The sequence below is a fragment of the Momordica charantia genome (assembly GCF_013281855.1).
Source record: "Momordica charantia cultivar OHB3-1 chromosome 3 unlocalized genomic scaffold, Mcharantia_2.0 BLBB01000003.1, whole genome shotgun sequence".
In the NCBI taxonomy this organism is placed as follows: Eukaryota; Viridiplantae; Streptophyta; class Magnoliopsida; order Cucurbitales; family Cucurbitaceae; genus Momordica; species Momordica charantia.
The window spans coordinates 13,141,527-13,161,664 of record NW_028275161.1 but is presented as its reverse complement, the minus strand read 5'-3'; the positions used below and the strand labels follow the sequence as shown (position 1 = coordinate 13,161,664).

The 20,138-nt window shown below is 35.4% G+C and overlaps 2 protein-coding genes across 3 annotated transcripts; one reads left to right on the top strand and one right to left on the bottom strand.

Annotated features, from left to right (window-relative positions):
• Window positions 1–9,265: 9,265 nt before the first annotated feature.
• LOC148212417 (uncharacterized) lies at window positions 9,266–10,843 on the bottom strand. The gene has a single exon (XM_088122220.1). The coding sequence runs from the start codon at window positions 10,841–10,843 to the stop codon at window positions 9,266–9,268; it is 1,578 nt and encodes a 525-aa protein (XP_087978346.1).
• Window positions 10,844–17,627: 6,784 nt separating this feature from the next.
• On the top strand, window positions 17,628–19,870 carry LOC111023783 (Galactose oxidase/kelch repeat superfamily protein). Of its 2 annotated transcripts, XM_022301263.2 has the most exons (3): window positions 17,628–17,815; window positions 18,051–18,116; window positions 18,219–19,870. In XM_022301263.2, the coding sequence occupies exon 3, from the start codon at window positions 18,450–18,452 to the stop codon at window positions 19,626–19,628; it is 1,179 nt and encodes a 392-aa protein (XP_022156955.2). In that variant the 5' UTR covers window positions 17,628–17,815; window positions 18,051–18,116; window positions 18,219–18,449; the 3' UTR covers window positions 19,629–19,870. The 2 variants fall into 2 exon arrangements, with proteins under 2 accessions (XP_022156955.2, XP_022156954.2); XM_022301262.2 differs by having other exon boundaries at window positions 18,051–19,870.
• The last annotated feature ends 268 nt before the right edge of the window (window positions 19,871–20,138 follow it).

The following is a 20,138-nucleotide window of genomic DNA, read 5'->3' as shown; positions in this document are numbered from 1 at the left end:
GGCTCGAACCTCTGCCAGGTCGGCTGACTAAAGTATTCAATATGTCGGCTCGGGAAATGCTTACCGACCGGAAATGAAACGTAATATAAGCATCATTTATGCAAATACCTTTTTCCATCGACACGTGGTAGGCGGTAAATAGCCTCTAATAGCTTGGATGTCGATCAGTGGCCTATTTATCGAATCATGATTCTTTTGAGTCCTATTTTTGCAAACGAATAACACGGTGCTGATTCCAATGTATTAGATTTCTATGATATTGAGTCTACCTTTTCTTTTTTCTTGTATATGACCTCTTGTACAATCTTTTTCACGCATTCAAACTAACCGATTGAATCTTGATTCTTGAGGTCGGAAGTTCGAATTTCCATCCCACATTTATATTTTTCAAAAAAAAAAAAATACATGTATATATTTAAACCTAAAATTTAATCAAACGTTGTCCATAAATTTTATAATGACCCAAATAAAATTTTTTAAAAATTAATTGGAGGATTAAAATAAAATATGTTAAATATAAGATTCAGAAGTAATAATGAAAATTGATATAAAAATTTATGCTTCTGTTTTTATTAGCTCTTTTAAAATTTAAATCTAAAACACTAATTAACAAATTAGTAAAATTAAGGACCAAATATGGAAAAAAAAAAGAAAAAAAAAGTAAAATTAGCAAAATAGCAACCATGTTTTCGTTTTCAAATATAGTATTTAAAAAAAAAACAGAGACCCACGTAATAAATGACAATATTGTCTTGTAGGCCCAAACCCAAGCCTAAAAAACCATGCATTTTGATTTCCCCCTAATTTTCATCTGATATAAATATGATATACTAGTGATATGAGTTTGTGATATACTACTATATGAGTTTGTGATATACTATTGATATGAGTTTGTGATATATGATATATATATTTGATGTACATGCGATATACTATTCATATGAGCATCTGATATATTACTGATATGAGTATTTGATATACTACTGAAATGACTGTTTGATATACTACTGATATGATTGTCTGATATACTATTGATGTGATAGTTTGATTTACATTTGATATAATGTTGATTTTACTTTAACAAAAGAATGAAATATGATATTTTAATGCAAAAGTTCAACAATATTCAAATTAGAATAATAGATAACATTCTCAAAATGCTAGCACCAACCCAAATAGAAATCTTTGGAAATTAATCATTTGGACACTTTTTGTCATTGAATATTAGGAGATGTCCATTACAATTATTAGTACATCTAATTTGCCGAATATTTGAAAAGAGCCCACGAGATGCATAGATATTCAATTTAAATGGGAACTTCGTAAGATTTGGATTGAGGGAGTTTAACTTCATTACAAGTCTAAACTATTTTAATGAATATCCTAGTATTTACCAAATTCAGGTGTACATGAGATGTATATAAAGGATACATTAGATGAAGTATATTAGAGGTACATCAGATGTACATGAGATAAATATTTGATGTATATCAGATACAGATATACATCATATGTATATCATATATAAATTGAATGTATATAAGATACAGATATACATCAGATGTAGATTAAATGTATTTCAGATATCATAAGAGTAAAATTGGAATAATAAAAATTTAAATATTTTGCTATGTTTGAATTTTTAAAAAACTGATGACATTTTGTGAAATACATAAAATATTTTTACTACTCACTACTATTACCCTAATATTATTCGGTCCAAAATTAACAACTTTTGACTAATATAAACTAAATCTAACATAAGCTAACACATTATTCATCAAACACCAATCTCTCATATCAATATCAAATCCTTCAATTAATAGAACTAATCATCCTTAGTTTAAACCCGAGTTTGAACTTGTAAACAATAAAATCCACAAATTATATATTGATATGAATAATTTAATTCATCCTTTTGGAAGATGTATATATAATGCTAATAATTTAATATTAAACTTGTCCCCTTCCAACTTTGTGTCAACATGTTTCACTTTTTTAAAAATAAATTTAAAGTTTATAATTGATTGGATTATTGAAAAATGAGGCACTGATAGTGATATTGGGGACTGGGACATTTTATTAATAATATCACGTTTCATTATTTCCAAAAAGAAAAAAAAATCAAATAAATTTTTGGTTTCGGAAGTTTTTGAGGTAGGTGTCTACTTGGTCCTTAAAGTTTCAAAATAAACACTATTGATCCCACAGGTTTGAGGTAGGTGCCTAATTGGTCCTTCAAGTTTCAAAATGAATATTTTTTGTCCTTGAGGTTTAAAGTAGGTGTCAACCTCGTCCATGAAGTTTTAAAATGAACACTTTTGATTCCTGAAGTTTGACAAATAGTTTTAAATGATCCCTGATATTTTTTTACTGTTAATTAACTAATATTATAATGATGTAGCAAATTATAATTAAATTGTTTATTTGAATGGCGGACGACGGCCGCAAAGATGTGGTGGTCATCGGGAGAGGGTAAGAGAAAGAGAGAGGAAAAGATGACGAGAAGAAGGGGAAGCACCATCACCCACACATATATTATTTAATTAATATAATTTGCCACATCCGTAACTACAATAAACAATTTAATTGTAATTTGTCACCTCATTTTAATATTAGTTAATTAACAGTTAAAAAAAAGGGACCATTTAGAACTATTTCTCAAACTTCGGAGACAAAAAATGTTCATTTTAAAACTTCAGGGACCAAGTTGACACCTAATTTAAACCTCAAGGACCAAAAGTGATCATTTTGAAACTTCAGGAACCAATTAGACATCTACCTCAAACCTCAGGGATAAAAAATGTTCATTTTGAAACTTCAGGACCAAATAGATACCTACCTCAAACCTCAGGGATAAAAAATGTATTTTGCTCTAGGATAATTAGAATGGTTAGCTTGTGGGTTAAATTTGTGTAATTTGGGATTAAGAAGTTCAGTTTATATATTGGCACCGGAATTTGATTATCTCTAACCATTAATTTGTTAATCTCAAAACTACATCAATCAAAGTTTTTTATTTTTATTTTTATCCATTCCTTTCGAGCTTAAAAAAACAGCCCTCCTTGGTTGGTATTAGATTTTTAAAATTTTAATAAAATAGTTGAGAGTTTTAAAGTTCTCTCTCTAATTTGCTCATTTGAGGAGGGATAATTTTTTTTGTTTTGTTTGAAACTATGCATCAGTATATGAGTTTGAATCTTCTAATCAAGGTCAAATTTAACGTGTCCCATTAATTATCAAAATTATATCACTTTATCCAAAATTTATCCAATGGAGTGTTGTATTAGCATTCGGTTAACTGATTTTAATACCAGAGACTCAGACATAAGTGTAGGTACATAATTAAAACTCTATAAAATTAAAGAATTGAATAGACACACTTGTTGGTATCGAAATCTCGTTGAACCTGTTAGGAATGTCAAAAGGAAAAAATAATAATAATAATTTTTGTTACAAAATTATGTTTGGTGGTCCACTATTTGTTACAAAATTATTATTAATAATATTAATTTGATGATTGTTAGCATAGTAGTGGCATTTGGGCCACTTTGATCCACCCACGGTAGGCCCATTAAAAATCAAAGTCAGATTTGACTTAGTAAAATAGTTTGGATTTTGTTTTGATTTTGTAAATGTTTTTCCTCATTATGGTTGGTCGTTTCGTGAACATTTTTAATGTTATTGGTGCATTTTTTTACGTTTTATTATTATTTAAAATTAATTTGAGGAAAAATTGTTTCCATCCAAGGCCTATATATACCCTCCCCTTTTCATTTACAAGACACACAATTTTCTATAACATTCTTCTTTCTTTCTAATTCTCTCTCGATTTCCTTTCCATTTTCTATTTTCAAGTTTGTTCTGAGCTGATTCCAATCCATTTTTCGGTGAGTGCACGCCTGAATTTAGGTGTTGTGTTAACCTTGGGAAGTAACTGACAATTAACGATTCAGCATCGTGGCCGTGCCGAATTTTGCTTTCAAGGCAGTGGGTTCCACGACAAAACAACGTCTTCTTTCTCATTTTGCTCTAACAATTTGAAAGCAACATTTATGGCTTCAGTAAGATCCGGCATGGTACTTCCAGACTTGTCCAAACTCAAATCATTGGATGGATCAAATTACTGTCACTTGTCTCAGAAGCTGCTCATCTTCTTCGAGCAATTGGAGGTAGACTACGTCCTGACCACCGACGCAGGAGCTGCTGCTACTGATGTCGGAGCCGTCGCCGGAAATGTCACTAGAGCTGCTACCAGAAGTGTCACTGGAGCTGTCACTAGAGCCACTGCCGGAGCCACTACCACCACCACTGCCGCTGTCGCTATTAGGAGTCAAGATATTTGAGAAGGATAACAAGATTGTCCGCACATCTCCTCAACCATATGAATGATTCGATATTTGATCTTTTCATTGCTAAAAAATCTACAAAAATTATTTGGGACACTATGGAGTCAAGATATGGTGGAGATGATGCTGAGAGAAAGAAGTATGTGGTTGGCAAATGGTTGCAGTTTCAAATGGCGGATGACAAATCAATTATGGATCAAGTTCACGAGTACGAGAATTTGGTAGCTAATGTTTTATCCGAGGGCATGAAGATGTGTTAAATCCTCCAGGCAAATGTGCTACTCGAAAAATTTCCGTATTCCTGGAGTGATTATCACAATCATCTGAAACACAAGAAGAAAGATCTGGCCTTACAAAAATTGATTAGTCAGATGCGCACAGAAGAAGCCAATAGGCAAAAGGATAAGATCTCTTCACAATTTATCAATTCAGTTAATGCTAACTTAATTGAATCTTCTAGTGTAAATAAAGACAGGTTCAAAAGTAAAGGAAAACAAGTTGCCGATGAAATAGTCCAAAAGAAGAAAGGGTTAGAATTCAAGAATTCCAGTGGAAGAATTGAAAAATCAAAGATAGTATGTTTCGTGTGCAGGAAACCTGGACACAGGTTCTACCAGTGCAACTAGAGGAAAGGAAAGAAAGAACAAAAGCATGTTCCACAAGCCAACATTGCTGAGACGGACGACATCATTGCTGCTGTAGTTGTGGAAGCAAACTTAGTTGAAAACAAGTCCGATTGGATTCTAGACATTGGAGCATCCCGACACTTCTGCTCAAACAGAAACCTTTTCACGGGTTTCATGATTCCACTGACGACGAATGTGTCTTCATGGATAACTCAGCTACAACTATAGTTCTTGGAAAAGGGAAGATTCTTCTAAAACTTACATCTGACAAAACTTTATCTTTAAGTGATGTTTTGTATGTTCATTCTCTACGTAGGAACTTGGTATCTGGAAGTTTACTAAACAAGGCGGGATTTAGGATTGTTTTTTAGGCCCACAAGGTTATCATCACAAATAATGGTGATTTTGTTGGTAAGGGGTATCTGGCTGATGGTTTATTTGTCCTTAACACTATGACTGCTTCGGGTACAATGAATAAAAGTAATTATCATTCTACTTATATCGTTGAATCCATTGATCTATGGCATAGTAGACTAGGTCATGTAAATGTTGCATTGATTAAAAGACTTAAAAGTTTAAATTTAATCAATGCTTCTCAACTGCAGGAAACTTGAAAATGTCTTATATGTGTAGAGGCAAAATTTGCTAAAAAATCATTTAAACCTATCACTATTAGGAGTAGTGAACTGTTAGAATTAATCCATTCAGATTTAGCTAACTTCAAGAGCACCACTAGTAGAGGCGGTAAAAAATACAACATTTCATTTGTTGATGATTTCGCCAGATACATTAAAATGTATCTTCTAAAATCTAAATATGAATCAAGCAGCATGTTTTTTAAATTCAAAGCTGAGGTAGAAAATCAAATGGATATAAAGATAAAAAGGTTAAGATCTGATAGGGGTGGTGAATATAGTGACAACTCTCTTAAAGAATTTTGTGAATTGCATGGTATTGTACATGAAGTTACTGCTCCTTATTCACCTCAACATAATGGAACAGCTGAACGTAAAAATAGAACTCTAAAAAAAATGATGAATGCTATGCTTTTGAGCTCTGCTTTATTCGACAATATGTGGGAGGAAGTTGTCCTTTCTGCTTGTTTCATTCTTAACAGAGTTCCTCAAAAAATGTTAGATAAGACATCATACGAGCTTTGGAAAGGATGTCCACTTAACGTAAGCTACTTGAGAGTGTGGGAGTGTTGGCAAAAGTAGCTATCCAAAGTTCAAAAAACCCACGGTAGGATCTAAAACCTTTGATTGTGTATTTATTGGCTATGCTCAAAATAGTCCTGCTTACATATTCATGAATTTTGACTATTCAATTTGTGAATATAGAGATGCTGTGTTCTTTGAAAATATATATCCCATGATAAAATCTGTTAGTGAATCTAGTAAAGACTTAGAACTAGTGCCTATGTCTGTTCCTTATATCTGTGATTCTATGATATAACCTAGGACTAATGTTGAGAATCTTGAACCTAGGAAAAGTAAAAGGCTAAGAACTAGCAAAAATTTTGGACCTAATTTCTTAACTACCTTTTTGATTGAAAATTGTGATAAGATAGATGATCATTTTTCTTGCATGTATCTAATAGATGAAGATCCTAAAACCTACCAAGAAGCAATCCATTCAATAGATTCTAACTTATGGAAGGATACAATTAAAAGTGAGTTAGATTCCATAGTTCTGAATCAAACTTGGGACTTGGTAGATCTACCTATAGGAAATAAACCTATTAGGAGCAAATGGATCTTCAAAAAGAAAATGGGACCAAATGGTTCAATAGACAAATACAATGCTAGATTAGTGATTGTAGATTACACACTGAAATTTGGTATTGATTATTTTGATACATATTCTCCTGTAACCAAAATAGACACTATTAGATCTCTAATTGCTCTTGTTGCTATTCGTGGCCTGATAATACATCAGATGGATGTAAAAACAATATTTCTTAATAGAGATTTAGAAGAAGAGATTTATATGACTCAACTTGAAGGTCTTTTTTAGTGGTTGGTCAAGAAAATAAAGTATCCAAGCACTACAACAAATCTGCTATTTCATGACGGGCATTGCCCGACATTAATTATTAACCATGTCGGTCACCGACCGACATCTATACGAGTGTCCTTGTTTCCCTTTCATGTCGGACAGTTTTAAGGTCGGGCATTGCCCGTCATGTATATTTTCTTTCCATCCGGACATGGCCGTCATGAAACGACCCTTTTAAGGTTGGGCATTGCCCGTCATGTATAGCGTTTTCCATGACGGACGTGCCGTCATGAAAGAATAACCATGACGGGTGACGACCGACATCTTTATGACTGTCCTTGTTTTCTGACCGTCATTGTATGTTCGACATTGTTTGTACGCCATTGTTTGTACGTCATCTTTTGTGTGACATTGTTTGTACGTCACTGTAGCTACATCGATATGTGCGTCATGGAATGACTATATTTCGTGATAGATATTGACCGTCATTATTTCGTGAATAAATAAATTAAAAATATAGTTGGTTGCCCAGACGTGGCTAACCAACTATATATATTTCCTTCACACCTATGATAATATCTGAATATGCAACTAAAACTTTTAACATATTCATCCATTATAAAACAATATCTATTCTAAAACTTAACTAAAAAACTAACTTTAGACTCAAAACACAAATAATCAAAAGTAAAAATTTCAACATAACCTCTCCACTTTTAGAATAACTCAAAACTAGCCAACAATATATCTCTCCCTTCCAACCTATTTCTATAAAAGCTTAACAAAAACACAAACAATCAATAGTAAGTACGAATTTCATCATGACCTTCCCACTTTAGAATATAACTCAAAACTAACCAACCAATATATATTCTTCCAACCTATTCTCACAAAATAAATCTCAATATTATTGAAACTCAAAAACTAATATGCAAGTAAAACTAATTTCAACATCATGATCTTCTAAAACACAACTCAAGAACTAACCTTAGACTCAAAACACAAATAATCAAAAAGTACAAATTTCAACATAACCTCTCCACTTTAAGAATAACTCAAAACTAGCTAACAATATATCTCTCAATTCCAACCTATTCTATAAAACCTTAACAAAAACACAAACAATCAAGAGTAAGTACAAGTTTCATCATGACCTCCCCACTTTAGAATATAACTCAAAACTAACCAACCAATATATATTCTTCCAACCTATTCTCAAAAATAATTCTCAATATTATAAAAACTCAAAAACTAATATGCAAGTAAAACTAATTTCAACATCATGATCTTCTAAAACACAACTCAAGAACTAACCTTAGACTCAAAACACAAATAATCAAAAAGTACAAATTTCAACATAACCTCTCCACTTTTAGAATAACTCAAAACTAGCCAACAATATATCTATCAATCCCAACCTATTCTATAAAAGCTTAACAAAAACACAAACAATCAAGAGTAAGTACAAATTTCATCATGACCTCCCCACTTTAGAATATAACTCAAAACTAACCAACCAATATATCTCCTTCCAACTTAACTCAAAAACCAACCTTAAACTCAAAACACAAATAATCAAAAGTACAAATTTCAACATAACCTCTCCACTTTTAGAATAACTCAAAACTAGCATGATTATAAACAAAACAAACACTTCTATATAAACACCCTTCCATACAATAACAAATGGGACCGCCCGTCAAAACTACATTCAGCATAAGAATCCAGACTTCAGCATCATCCAGTCAAATACTTCTATAATAATCCAAAACTAATATGTTATGCAGTAAATTTCAAACTTCAAACTTCAAACTTCAAACTTTTACATATTATAAACAAGACAAAGTATTTCTAATCTACCAATTGTTTTGCTACATATAACATTGAAGAAGAAGCATAGTCGAATAATGGAATATCTAACATATTTCGGTAAAATACCATGAATGGCCACCGGTAACAATTGTTGCATAAGAACGTGATGGTCATGTGACTTGAGGTTATTAAGTTTCAATTCTTCTAGCGACACTAGAGACTGTATGTTAGATGAATAACCTTCGGGTACTTTAGTTTCTGATAGTGTCTTACACAAATTCAATTTCTCCACTCGTGATAATGTATAACATGCTGGAGGTAAAAATATCCTTTTCTCTCCCACTTGAGAGGCCAGCTCTGATCTAATATTCAATTCGACCAAATCTAGGCGAGCTTGTAATCCATCCTTTGATTTTCCTGGAATATCAAGTAATGTGCAAATAAGATTTGAGCACACATTCTTTTCAATGTGCATCACATCTAAACAATGCCGCACATGAAGATGCTTCCAGTATTCCAACTCAAAAAAATAGACTTCTTCTTCCAATAACTATTTGAAAGATCTCCATCATTTTTTTCCTTTTTTCCTTCCTTTTTTCCTTTCTTACCAAATGAATATTGGAGTCCACTTGTTTTTGCAAGAATTTCTACTCCACTTAATGGTTCAGGAGCGAATCCCAATTCTGGTTTACCATTAAATGCTTTCTTCTGCTTCCTATATGGATGATTACAAGGTAAAAACTTACGATGCCCGAGATACGCCACCTTCCTCCCTTTTGGCAAATAAATGGATGAAGTTTTCTCCCCACAAATTGGACATGCGTGATATCCTTTTACCGCACAACCACACAAATTCCCATACGCAGGAAAATCATTAATAGTCCACAGTAAAATAGCTTTAAGTGTAAAACACCGTTCTTGATATGCATCAAAACATTCAACTCCATCATTCCAAAGCTTCTTCAAATCATCAACTAATGGAGCTAAATAAACATCTATGTCATTTCCTGGTTGTTTGGGACCAGATATTAATGCAGTCAACATCAGAAATTTTCGCTTCATGCACAACCACGGGGGTAGATTGTACGTCACCAACATAACTGACCAACAACTATATTTACTATTTTGTTCACCATGTGGATTGACCCCATCTGTTGAAAGAGCAAGATGAAGGTTTCTAGGCTCTAGACCAAACTCTGGCGACAATTTGTCTACTTCTTTCCACGAAATTGAGTCTGCTGGATGTCGTATATATCCATCACTTACTCTTTTTTTGGCATGCCAAGTCAACAAACTTGATATTTCTTTGCTTCGAAACATTCGTTGAAATCTTGGAATTGGAGAGAAGTACCACATGACTTTGGCCGGAACATTTTTCATTGCTTCCTTTGAATCTTTACGAAGCTTCCATCTTGATGTTCCGCAAATGGGGCATTCATCTGCATCTGAGAGTTCTTTTCTAAACAAGCAACAATCCTTGCGGCAAGCATGAATCTTCTCATACTTCATCCTAAGAGTACATAAAGTTTTTTTTGCTTGATACATAGAATTTGGAATTTCATTAGGACTTGGTAACATATCACGAACTAATGCCAACAACTCTGTAAAACTTCTATCGCTCCATCCAAATTTCGCTTTCAAATTATATAACTTCAATAATGCAGATATTTTGGTAAAGTTCTTACAATTTGGATATAATGGTTTCTTCGCATCACCTAGTAGCTCCTCGAAATTTGCTGGACTATCGTCAAAGTAATCATATGCAGCCTCAAACATCCCTATTGTGTCATCAAAATCGTCATCCTCAACTTCTTCTTGTGCACTAGTAGACATACTTTCGATGTTTCTCTTAATCGATATTGATTCACCATGCCAAATCCATGTCTTATAGCTTTGATCAATACCATAAACAAATAAGTGATCTCTTACTACATTCACATGTTGAGACTTTGCATTTACACACTTTAAACATGGGCAACAAATGACATTTGATCTTTTTGAATGTCGTAATCCATTTTCAATGAACATCTCAACCCCTAAACTATACTCGGTTGACATTCTATTTTTTGTCATCCACGACTTATCACTAATTAAATCCCCACAGAGACCTTCAATATTCTCCTTCAATTAACATAAAATGTAAGTCGTAACAATGATGTGAATTCTATAATAATAACTCATAGCTTAAAATCTTAGAAGATACTTGGAACTAATACCCTTTAGAAGGTACTTACGGCAACACACCAGCAATATTTCCACCCAAACCAGCGTAAAGCCCCTTCAATACTATCTGTCCTCCTCCACGCACAGCCTGTAATAAAATTCCAGGGGGAAAAATCAGCAGCTATTCTAAAAGATTATGATACAAAAAATAAAATTATCATCAACCAAGGACAATTTTCGTTTGACCTAGATCTAAATGCCCACGCAATCAATATCATAGATTTATCCACACCTTCACCATCTCAAAATAATTAAATAACAACAACAACAATAATAATATACAAACAAACAGAAAAGGAAAAGGAAAACAAGTCAAAAGAACAAACAGTACAATAGTTTCTGAAGAGGTTCAAATCTCTTGTGCCATAGAGTATTGGTGAAATTTTCATTCAGAGATTGGTGAGGAATTCATTCATAGAAAGGTTACAGCCAAACAAAAAAGCCTAAAAGATGGTGTCCCAACTCTGAAAAGGAAGAATCAAACAAAAACCCTCAAATCAAAATTAATAGTGAAAGTAGTGTAGTTCTAAAACAACTTGTGATGGGCACTCCAGTTTGAGGCCATGAACTATACAATAAAGAATTTATTAGTAACCAAATTCATGACAGAAAACATATTGGTAATCAAATATATTCTAAATAGTATATTTGGCAACAATTTATGGTTGATAACATAGACAACTGGGAGCAATCTGAAAGTCAATAGATTCATGTGTTTAGGTCCTATATAAACCCAAATAAGGTCACTCACCAAAGATTATCTTCTTTTCATGCTTCAAACATAAGCAGACCACAAGATGTGAAGATCGGTTGTTGAGCCTAATTACCAAAGAACTAATCATCAAATAGACTCGAGTTTGAGTAGCCAAAGCCCCAGCAAAGCGCCATTTGAAAGAGGAACTAAAGTTACAGTGACAAGGAGTTGGAGGACTAACGGGGCAAGAGTAAGCACCATGAAGATATTCAACTTGCAAATAGAATAAGAATCTAACAGCTCCTGAAGAATTAGAGCACCTTTGCAAAGAATCAAGACCCATTCTGGTTAAATAAATAGAGCTAAACGTATTCTTGAGAAAATTTACCTACAAGGAACTAATCTTTGTTCGGACCCCTTTTTCTGTTTCACGATGGGATTTTTTCAAATAAAAATTGTGTAAACTGAACAAGTCGAAATTTTGAAGAATACACTAATTCATCAATTTTGAAAATAGAAAAACACATACCATTTCAGTAGTTTGACAAGATGTGTAATTGAACTATGATCTTATAAAGGCTTGTGACAAAACTGATGAGTCTAAAGTCTCATTTTCCTAACCTTCTCCTTTTCTGGACAGCACACAAGGGTTTCATTCATAGAAGCATCAATAATACCTCTTTTTTGGAACTCAGAAAATACTCTCCAAAGATCGCCTTTAATATGCTCTCGATTCTCCTAAAATAAGGCCATCGATAAACCATTTGGGCCTTACAACTTGTCTCCTTCAAAATCAAAAACCACCTTCCTAATCTCTCACAAAGAAAAAGGGGCTTCCAAGCTTTACCTTTCAAACTCGAAAGTAGGATACCAATCTAGACCCTCCATTGAGAAGTCAAGGGAGGTCCATACAACAAAGAAAAAAAGGAAAGGACCTCTCCCTCAACAGCCTGATCCCCCTCAATAAGCTTGCCTTCCACCACAAGGAAATTCTTACCCTATTTAACCCACTACACCCTAGCTAAAAACACATACCATTTCAGTAGTTTGAAAAACACATAACCAAACATCATAACAAATTTGAAAAATACTTCTTATTAGGTAAAAACATTTCTTTCCCATCCAAAAATTCAAAAACGTCTACATGAAAATTTGGAGAAAAGAAGCTTCAAAACACTGCCCACTTCTTCAACTTACAAAACGAAAGACAGTTTTTTGCTCTTTTCAAGCCATAACATTGTTTAATTTCATAATCGAACATATTTGAGATTTTGGAAACACAAAAACGACATTTTTCTTTTCATAAAAAGCTAAATACACTTCAAGACGTACAACATGCCTTTTTAAAGCTTCAAGGACATCAAATACTCACATGGGTTGTCGTCTAAAGAAGTAAATTTAATTACTGCTTTTTCTTCTACAATGTAAAACACATTGATTGTTCCTTTCCAATTTTATTCTATTTTAGTCTTTCGATTCTTCAAACCATATGTTTGTCTTGAACTTGAGATAAAAATCAGTTGGTAATTATTATTAGTTTGAATGCAAAGACGAGATAGGAACATTTCACAGAGAGATATGAACTTGATTGTAACTCTACAACCTCCATCTACACCGCTTTCGACCAGCAAAGTATCTATCTAATAACCTCCAGAGTTCAATAAACAGAGATTAAGGAAGACGTAGAGAGATTGGTAATGCTCACCTTCAAGAAAACCTCCTCCGAAAAATGCAACGCCGGTGGGTGTCTGGTAAAAAGTACAGCGTCGAGAGAGAGATGATTTGAGAGCCGGAGCTTAGGCGCGGGAGGAGAGATTTATATGTGATCTGAGATGATTCGCTCCCTGCCACCGAATCGAAGCTCGCCGCTGCTGATTTTGTCGCTCTCTGCCGCCGGAACTTCCTCCTCACCATTGGGTCTCGCTCGTGCCTCTTGTACGTGGTCGTTTGCTCCCCTTCCCCCGACAATGGAGCAAGGTTCGCGCCGGTTTCACGAGAGGGTAGAGAGGGTTCGCGCGGCAAAGAGAGCTGGGGAGGCAAAAAAATTTCGTGGGTAAAAATTTTGGGTGAAATTTTTAATTTAGGGTTAAAATTGGGCACTTTTCATGGCGGGCCTGGCCCGCCACTGAAACTAAAACTACAATGGCGGGCTAGGCCCGACATGGATACTTAAAAAAATTTAAAATAAAAAATTCGGCGTGTTTTTTAGCATGTCCGACATGGTTGCCTCCGTGTTTTTCTTGTCCGACATCGTTTCCTCCGCATTTTTTTGTCGTCCGACATTAAAACTAAGATTTGTTGTAGTGAAGCTTAAAAATCACTCTATGGTCTAAAACAAGCTCCTAAACAGTGATATGAAAAATTTAATGGTACTTTAGTAAACAATGACTATAAAGTAAATTGTGGTGATAGATGCGTTTATTCAAAGAGTTTTGGAGCTAAATGTGTGATTATATGCTTATATGTTGATGAAATGCTTATTTTTGGTACAAACTTAGATGTCATTAATAATACCAAGTTATTGCTGTCTTCACATTTTGAAATGAACAACTTAGGAGTTGCCAATGTAATACTTGGTGTGAAAATAAAGAAAAATGATAGGTTTCTCCCTATGTCAATCATATTATATTGAGAAAATGCTGAAGAAATTTGACTGGTTTGATATAAACCACCTGTTAGAACACTCTATGATGCGAGCATAAATCTTAAGAAAAATAAGGGTGAAAGTGTATCTCAATCTAAATACACAAAGATCATAGGTAGTGTTATGTTTTTAATGAACTACACTAGACCTGATATTGCATATGCTGTTAGTAGATTGAGTAGATATACACATATTCCTAGTAAAGAACATTGGAATGCTCTTCATCGTTTATTAAGGTATTTAAGAGGGACAATGAATTATAGTTTGCATTTTAACAAATTTCATGTTGTGTTAGAAGGATGTTGTGATGCAAACTGGGTTACAGATAAAGATGAGGTAAGCTCCACTAGTGGATATGCGTTTATTTTACGTGGAGGAGCTATATCGTGGAAGTCAGCAAAACAGACGTGCATAGCACGTTGCACCATGGAGTCTGAGTTCATAGCACTCGAACTAGTAGGGCAAGAGGTTTAATGGCTCAGAAGTCTTCATGGAGACGTGTCATTGTGGGGGACATCTGTACCAGTGTCCCTACACTGTGACTCCCAAGCTACCATAGGGATTGCCAAAAACAGTATGTACAATGGCGAGAGGAGGCATATACGCCTGAGACATGGAGCTGTGAAACAGTTGCTAAAAGGCAGGGTAATATCCTTGGAGAGGAACTTGGCAGATCCTCTCACGAATGGCCTAACAAGGAGAGTAATTATTAAGTCATCGACATGTATGGGACTAAAACCACCCATGATACATCAATTGTGAGTCCATAGCCCTTGTTCGGTGGTCTATGTGTAGACTTGATGGATTATTGATGAGTAATGTACATCAATAGCCAGTTTTTGGGTGGTCTATTCATAGATTTAATGGATTAGTTACAAAGTTTTCATAGCTCAGTTTTGAGTGGGGTTTATCTTTGGTAAACTTGATGAAACACTAACGTGATTGTGAGGGTGAGACCGCCTTCTAGGAAAGAGTTTTAGGGTCTCTTTCTAGAACTTTCACGTGACCCAAGGTTCTATGTGCATGGCTATTAAAAGCACTTGTTGTATATTGTGGAATCGAAATGAAGGATTAAAATGTGTTGTAGGGGTCTCAACCATAGTTAGTGAAAGTTCAAGAGGTAACTCATTTAACTACTCAGGTTGTTGCCTCACTTCACTGTGCATTAATTCAAATCGTAAGATATTAATGCTTAAGTTTTATTCCAATATTTACTCAGAATCTTTTTTTATTTATTATATTATATTTTCTCTTTTGGTCATTCTGAAGGGACTGTTAGGAATTTCAAAAGGAAATAATAATAATAATAATTTTTGTTACAAAATTATGTTTGGTGGTCCACTATTTGTTACAAAATTAATAATAATAATAATAATAATAATAATAATAATAATAATTAGCATAATAGTGGCATTTGGGCTACTTTGATCCACCCACAACAGGCCCATTAAAAATCAAAGTCAGATTTAACTTAGTAAAACAGTTTGAATTTCGTTTGAATTCTGTAGACGTTTTTCCTCATTATGGTCGGTCATTTCGTGAACGGTTTTAACGTTATTCGTGCCGAATTTTGCTTTCAAGACAATGGGTTCCAGACACAACAACGTCTTCTTTCTCATTTTGCTATAACAGAATTGAAATGGTGAGACTTAGTTTGTCGATGACGTTCCCATCAAATACAATTCTTGCAACCAACCAAACTCAGCACTAGTGTGGTGCTCTCCCTAACATCCTCTGATGCCTAAGTCAGTGTATGGATCATAATTTTTGGAGATAGAAACTCTACGAAATTCATATCCTCCGTCTTCTGGGTATGTGTCACTATATGTAATTTGCAATCTCAATTTTCGTGCCCTATATTATTACTTTTTCTCAATTAACGATAAATTAATGTGTTATGGGTAAATTATTATAGGCCCCGTGGTCACAATTCGTGAGGACATGTAGGCCACGAGCCTCACCCAATCACAATAAAGCACGAAGATAAAAGCTCGCACCATCGAGCCACGAATATGGTAGCTTGTGTCAAAACTTCGAGCAGAGGATTTCAGAACTAAATGCCAATGACAATGATCTGTGATACCTGATTATACACTATCTACCAAAATTCAAGAAGATACACCATCAAGTATGTTCCTACTACAAAAGAAGAATCAAAACTCTTTACAAGGTACGCTAATTTCTAGCACGCAAATCTATTTCTCTCCTACTCCAATTACTCCGATCCAAAAATTGAGTTAGGCATTGGAAGGTGTTGGGGGGATCACCACATTGGTATTGAGTTCGATTGGTTTTGTCGCCAACTAAGTTTGACTAGATCTCGATATCAACAAAAATAATCTAAAAAAACGAGAAAATGATTTTTCTTGTAAGAGAAATTAAAAAAAAAAAAGAAGAAGAAAAGTGAAAAGGAGGATGGAAGAAAAAAAAAAGAAAAAAAAGGAAAAAAGAGCTTTAGATGAAGTGATGATTATGAGTGTAATCGGTTCAGTTCAGCTCGATTTTATGACAGAACCGAAGCCGAACCGACTATAAAAAGAGAAACTATACGAAACTGAGTCGAACCGCTAAACGACTCAAAACCGAGTCGCACCAAACCGATAAACCGACGGGTTGTCGGTTTGATCGCTTAGGGTATTTTAGGCAGATTCGGATAGATTTCTCATGGATAGTGGGTTGATCTCACGCTTGGTCCAGTAGTTGTGCTAGTTTGGAGATTTTAAGAGAGGACCAAAGGATATACGGGATGTTGAGGAGCATTGTAGCAGTCGAGAAGATTTAGAAGAAAACAAAAATAAAACTTAGGAGAAGAAGAAAGAAAAAAGGCGAAGATGAAGGGTTTGAAATAAAATGAAAAAGAAGAGTACACTATGTAATGAAACTTGAAAGTTGAAATTTGGAGAGCAAGAAGAAACCTAAAAGAGATACCTTATAACTTAAGGAAGGAGAGTAAAATAAAAATATATATGTTAAATCGTCATTCACGAGGTTGCAATAAAAAGAAGTAAAAAAAAAAAAAAAACAAAAACTCGTGATTGGGAAGTGTAATGGACTTTAGGCCTTGGGGAATAGGATGAATGAGATGGTTTTAAAAAAAAATACATATATTCGGTCGGTTTTATAAATAGAACAGTCGAACCGAACCACAATCCTCAAAAAAACCGCAAAAATCGATTCGGTTCGGTTCGGTTCGGTTTATCGATTTTATCAGCTTGATCGGTTTCGTTGAACGCCCCTGGACTGCTGATGGTAAAGAGAAGGCAGTAGTACAAATATCCAAATGTACGGCCATCGCTCCAAAACTGCCCATTTTTCTGCTTTCTTTAGCCCCACCTTTCGATCTCTCGTCTCCCACTGCTCCCTATTTCTCCGCCGCCTCCTCGCCGTCGCCGGCGATATGTTCTGTTCCAAGTAGTTTTCCTCCAGCAACCCATAAGTCAAGGATCAGATTCACTTTCCGGCCTTCCGGGTACGTGTCTTTACTTTTTTCTTTTCCTCTCTTCTTGTTCTTTGATTTTCACCTTTCGGATTATTGCTTTCGTGTTTCTTCTGCTGGATCCGAGTTGTAATTGGGTTTCGATCTCAATTGATGCGATTATTACCGACTGGGATCGGATTGGTGCCCTGAATTTTTTCAATTGTGCGACTGTTGCGATTGAGTGTGAATTGGTGGTTAACTTTGTTATTGTATGTTCGATTTTCAGATGACGATTCTGTTCGGATTTCCGGAGCGCGGCTGGGAAGCTTCCGGAAAGTTGTTGCGATTCAGGGTATTATCGGGATTCTAAATCCTCTTTGTTTGTTTGCTTCGAATTTGAATGGTTTGGATTGGAGCTGAATGGTGTTTTGCTTTTTATTTGGTAATTGTATAGATACATAGATGGAGAAATTCCAGGGTTATCACGGCCTAGATTGTCGAAATTGTTAGATTGATGGAAGGAGTAATAAATGGACGGAATCTGGTTGCCCACAAGGATCAGAATTCTTTTCTGGACATGGGGAGGATTCTCCGGAGATGTGGCATAGTCAAATTTTCGTTTTGATGGTTTTTGTTTGGTGGATTTGGTGGGGTTTTTTTGGGTATACCGAAATAGTTGTTTAACATGGAAAACAGAATTTGTGTTCATACTCGTATGGAGGTGGACAATGAAGAAGAAGAAGAAGTACCTCATCTCTTGGACTTAAACACAAGAGGAAGAGTGAATGATGATCATGGTCACCATCTTGGATCAAGTGATTCACTGTTCCCAGGTCTCATTGATGATGTGGCCCTGAATTGCCTTGCTTGGGTTTGCCAATCAGATTACACTTCATTGTCATGTATTAACTCAAAGTTTAACAAGTTGGTGAGAAGTGGTGATCTATATGGGTGGAGGAAGCATTTGGGGATAAAGGAGCATTGGGTGTATCTGGTTTGTGATTTAAAGGGTTGGGAAGCATTTGATCCTTTGAGGAAAGTGTGGATGACTTTGCCTAAGATGCCTTGTGATGAGTGCTTCAATCATGCAGACAAGGAATCGTTGGCTGTAGGAAGCGAACTGTTAGTTTTTGGCCGTGAGATGTTTGACTTTGCTATATGGAAGTATAATTCGACTTGTAATAGTTGGGTAAAGTGTCAAGGAATGAACCGACGTCGCTGTCTGTTTGGCTCTGGTAGCCTTGGTCCGATTGCTATTGTAGCAGGTGGAAGTGATATAAATGGGAATGTTTTAGACTCTGCAGAGTTGTATGACTCTTCATTGGGTACATGGGAAATGTTGCCCAAGATGACTACCCCGCGTAGATTGTGTTCGGGTTTTTTTATGGATGGGAAGTTTTACGTGATTGGTGGAATGTCGAGCTCCACTGTTTCACTAACATGTGGGGAGGAGTACAATTTTCAAACAAGAAAATGGAGGAAAATTGAGGGAATGTATCCCTATGTCAATAGGGCTGCTCAGGCTCCTCCCCTTGTTGCTGTGGTGGATAACCAGTTATATGCTGTGGAGTATCTAACCAACCTGGTTAAGAGGTATGAAAAAGTGAAGAACACCTGGAATGTATTCGGAAGGCTTCCTCTGAGGGCGGATTCTTCGAATGGCTGGGGCCTGGCTTTCAAGACCTGTGGGGAGGAACTTCTGGTTGTAGGTGGACAAAGAGGTCCAAACGGTGAAGCAATCGTACTGAATGCTTGTTCTCCGAAGTTTGGCATGAGGAATGGCACCTTGGATTGGAAGTTTCTCGGTGTGAAGGAGCACGTCGGAGTGTTTGTCTATAACTGTGCTGTTATGGGTTGCTTATAGAATAATTGGACAGAAGAGCCCGAGACTCTGAAACCAGACCTGGCGCTTCTGGAGTTTCTCACTACATCGTATCTCGGTCGGCTTCAACTGTTTGTTGCCTCACCGTGTACGGTTTTTCGGTTTCTTAATGTGCTTATATTTGGATGTGTTTATTATGCATTTCTTTGGTCGCCTTTTGGTTAGTTTGTTCAAGTTTCTTCATTGTGTCCTTTACTAATAAATAATTATAGCCTCGCTGCTCACTGCATAATTGTTCAATTCTAACATTTCTATTCTTGATTATTTCAATGGTAAGTCAGTCCCGGTTTCGCTGCCCCGCTCCTATCATTCATATCTCGCTGTTCGGTGCTCAAAGCGGCACAAACAACCTTTCTTATGCATTGTTTTGAACTAGTAGTCAATCAGGTGGGTGCATTTTATCCGTTGATTCAAATCTTCCTCCTCTTGGAGCTGTTGACAGAGGTTATGTTTTGGCTCTATAGTCAACTGTTGGGCTTACAGGAAGGTATA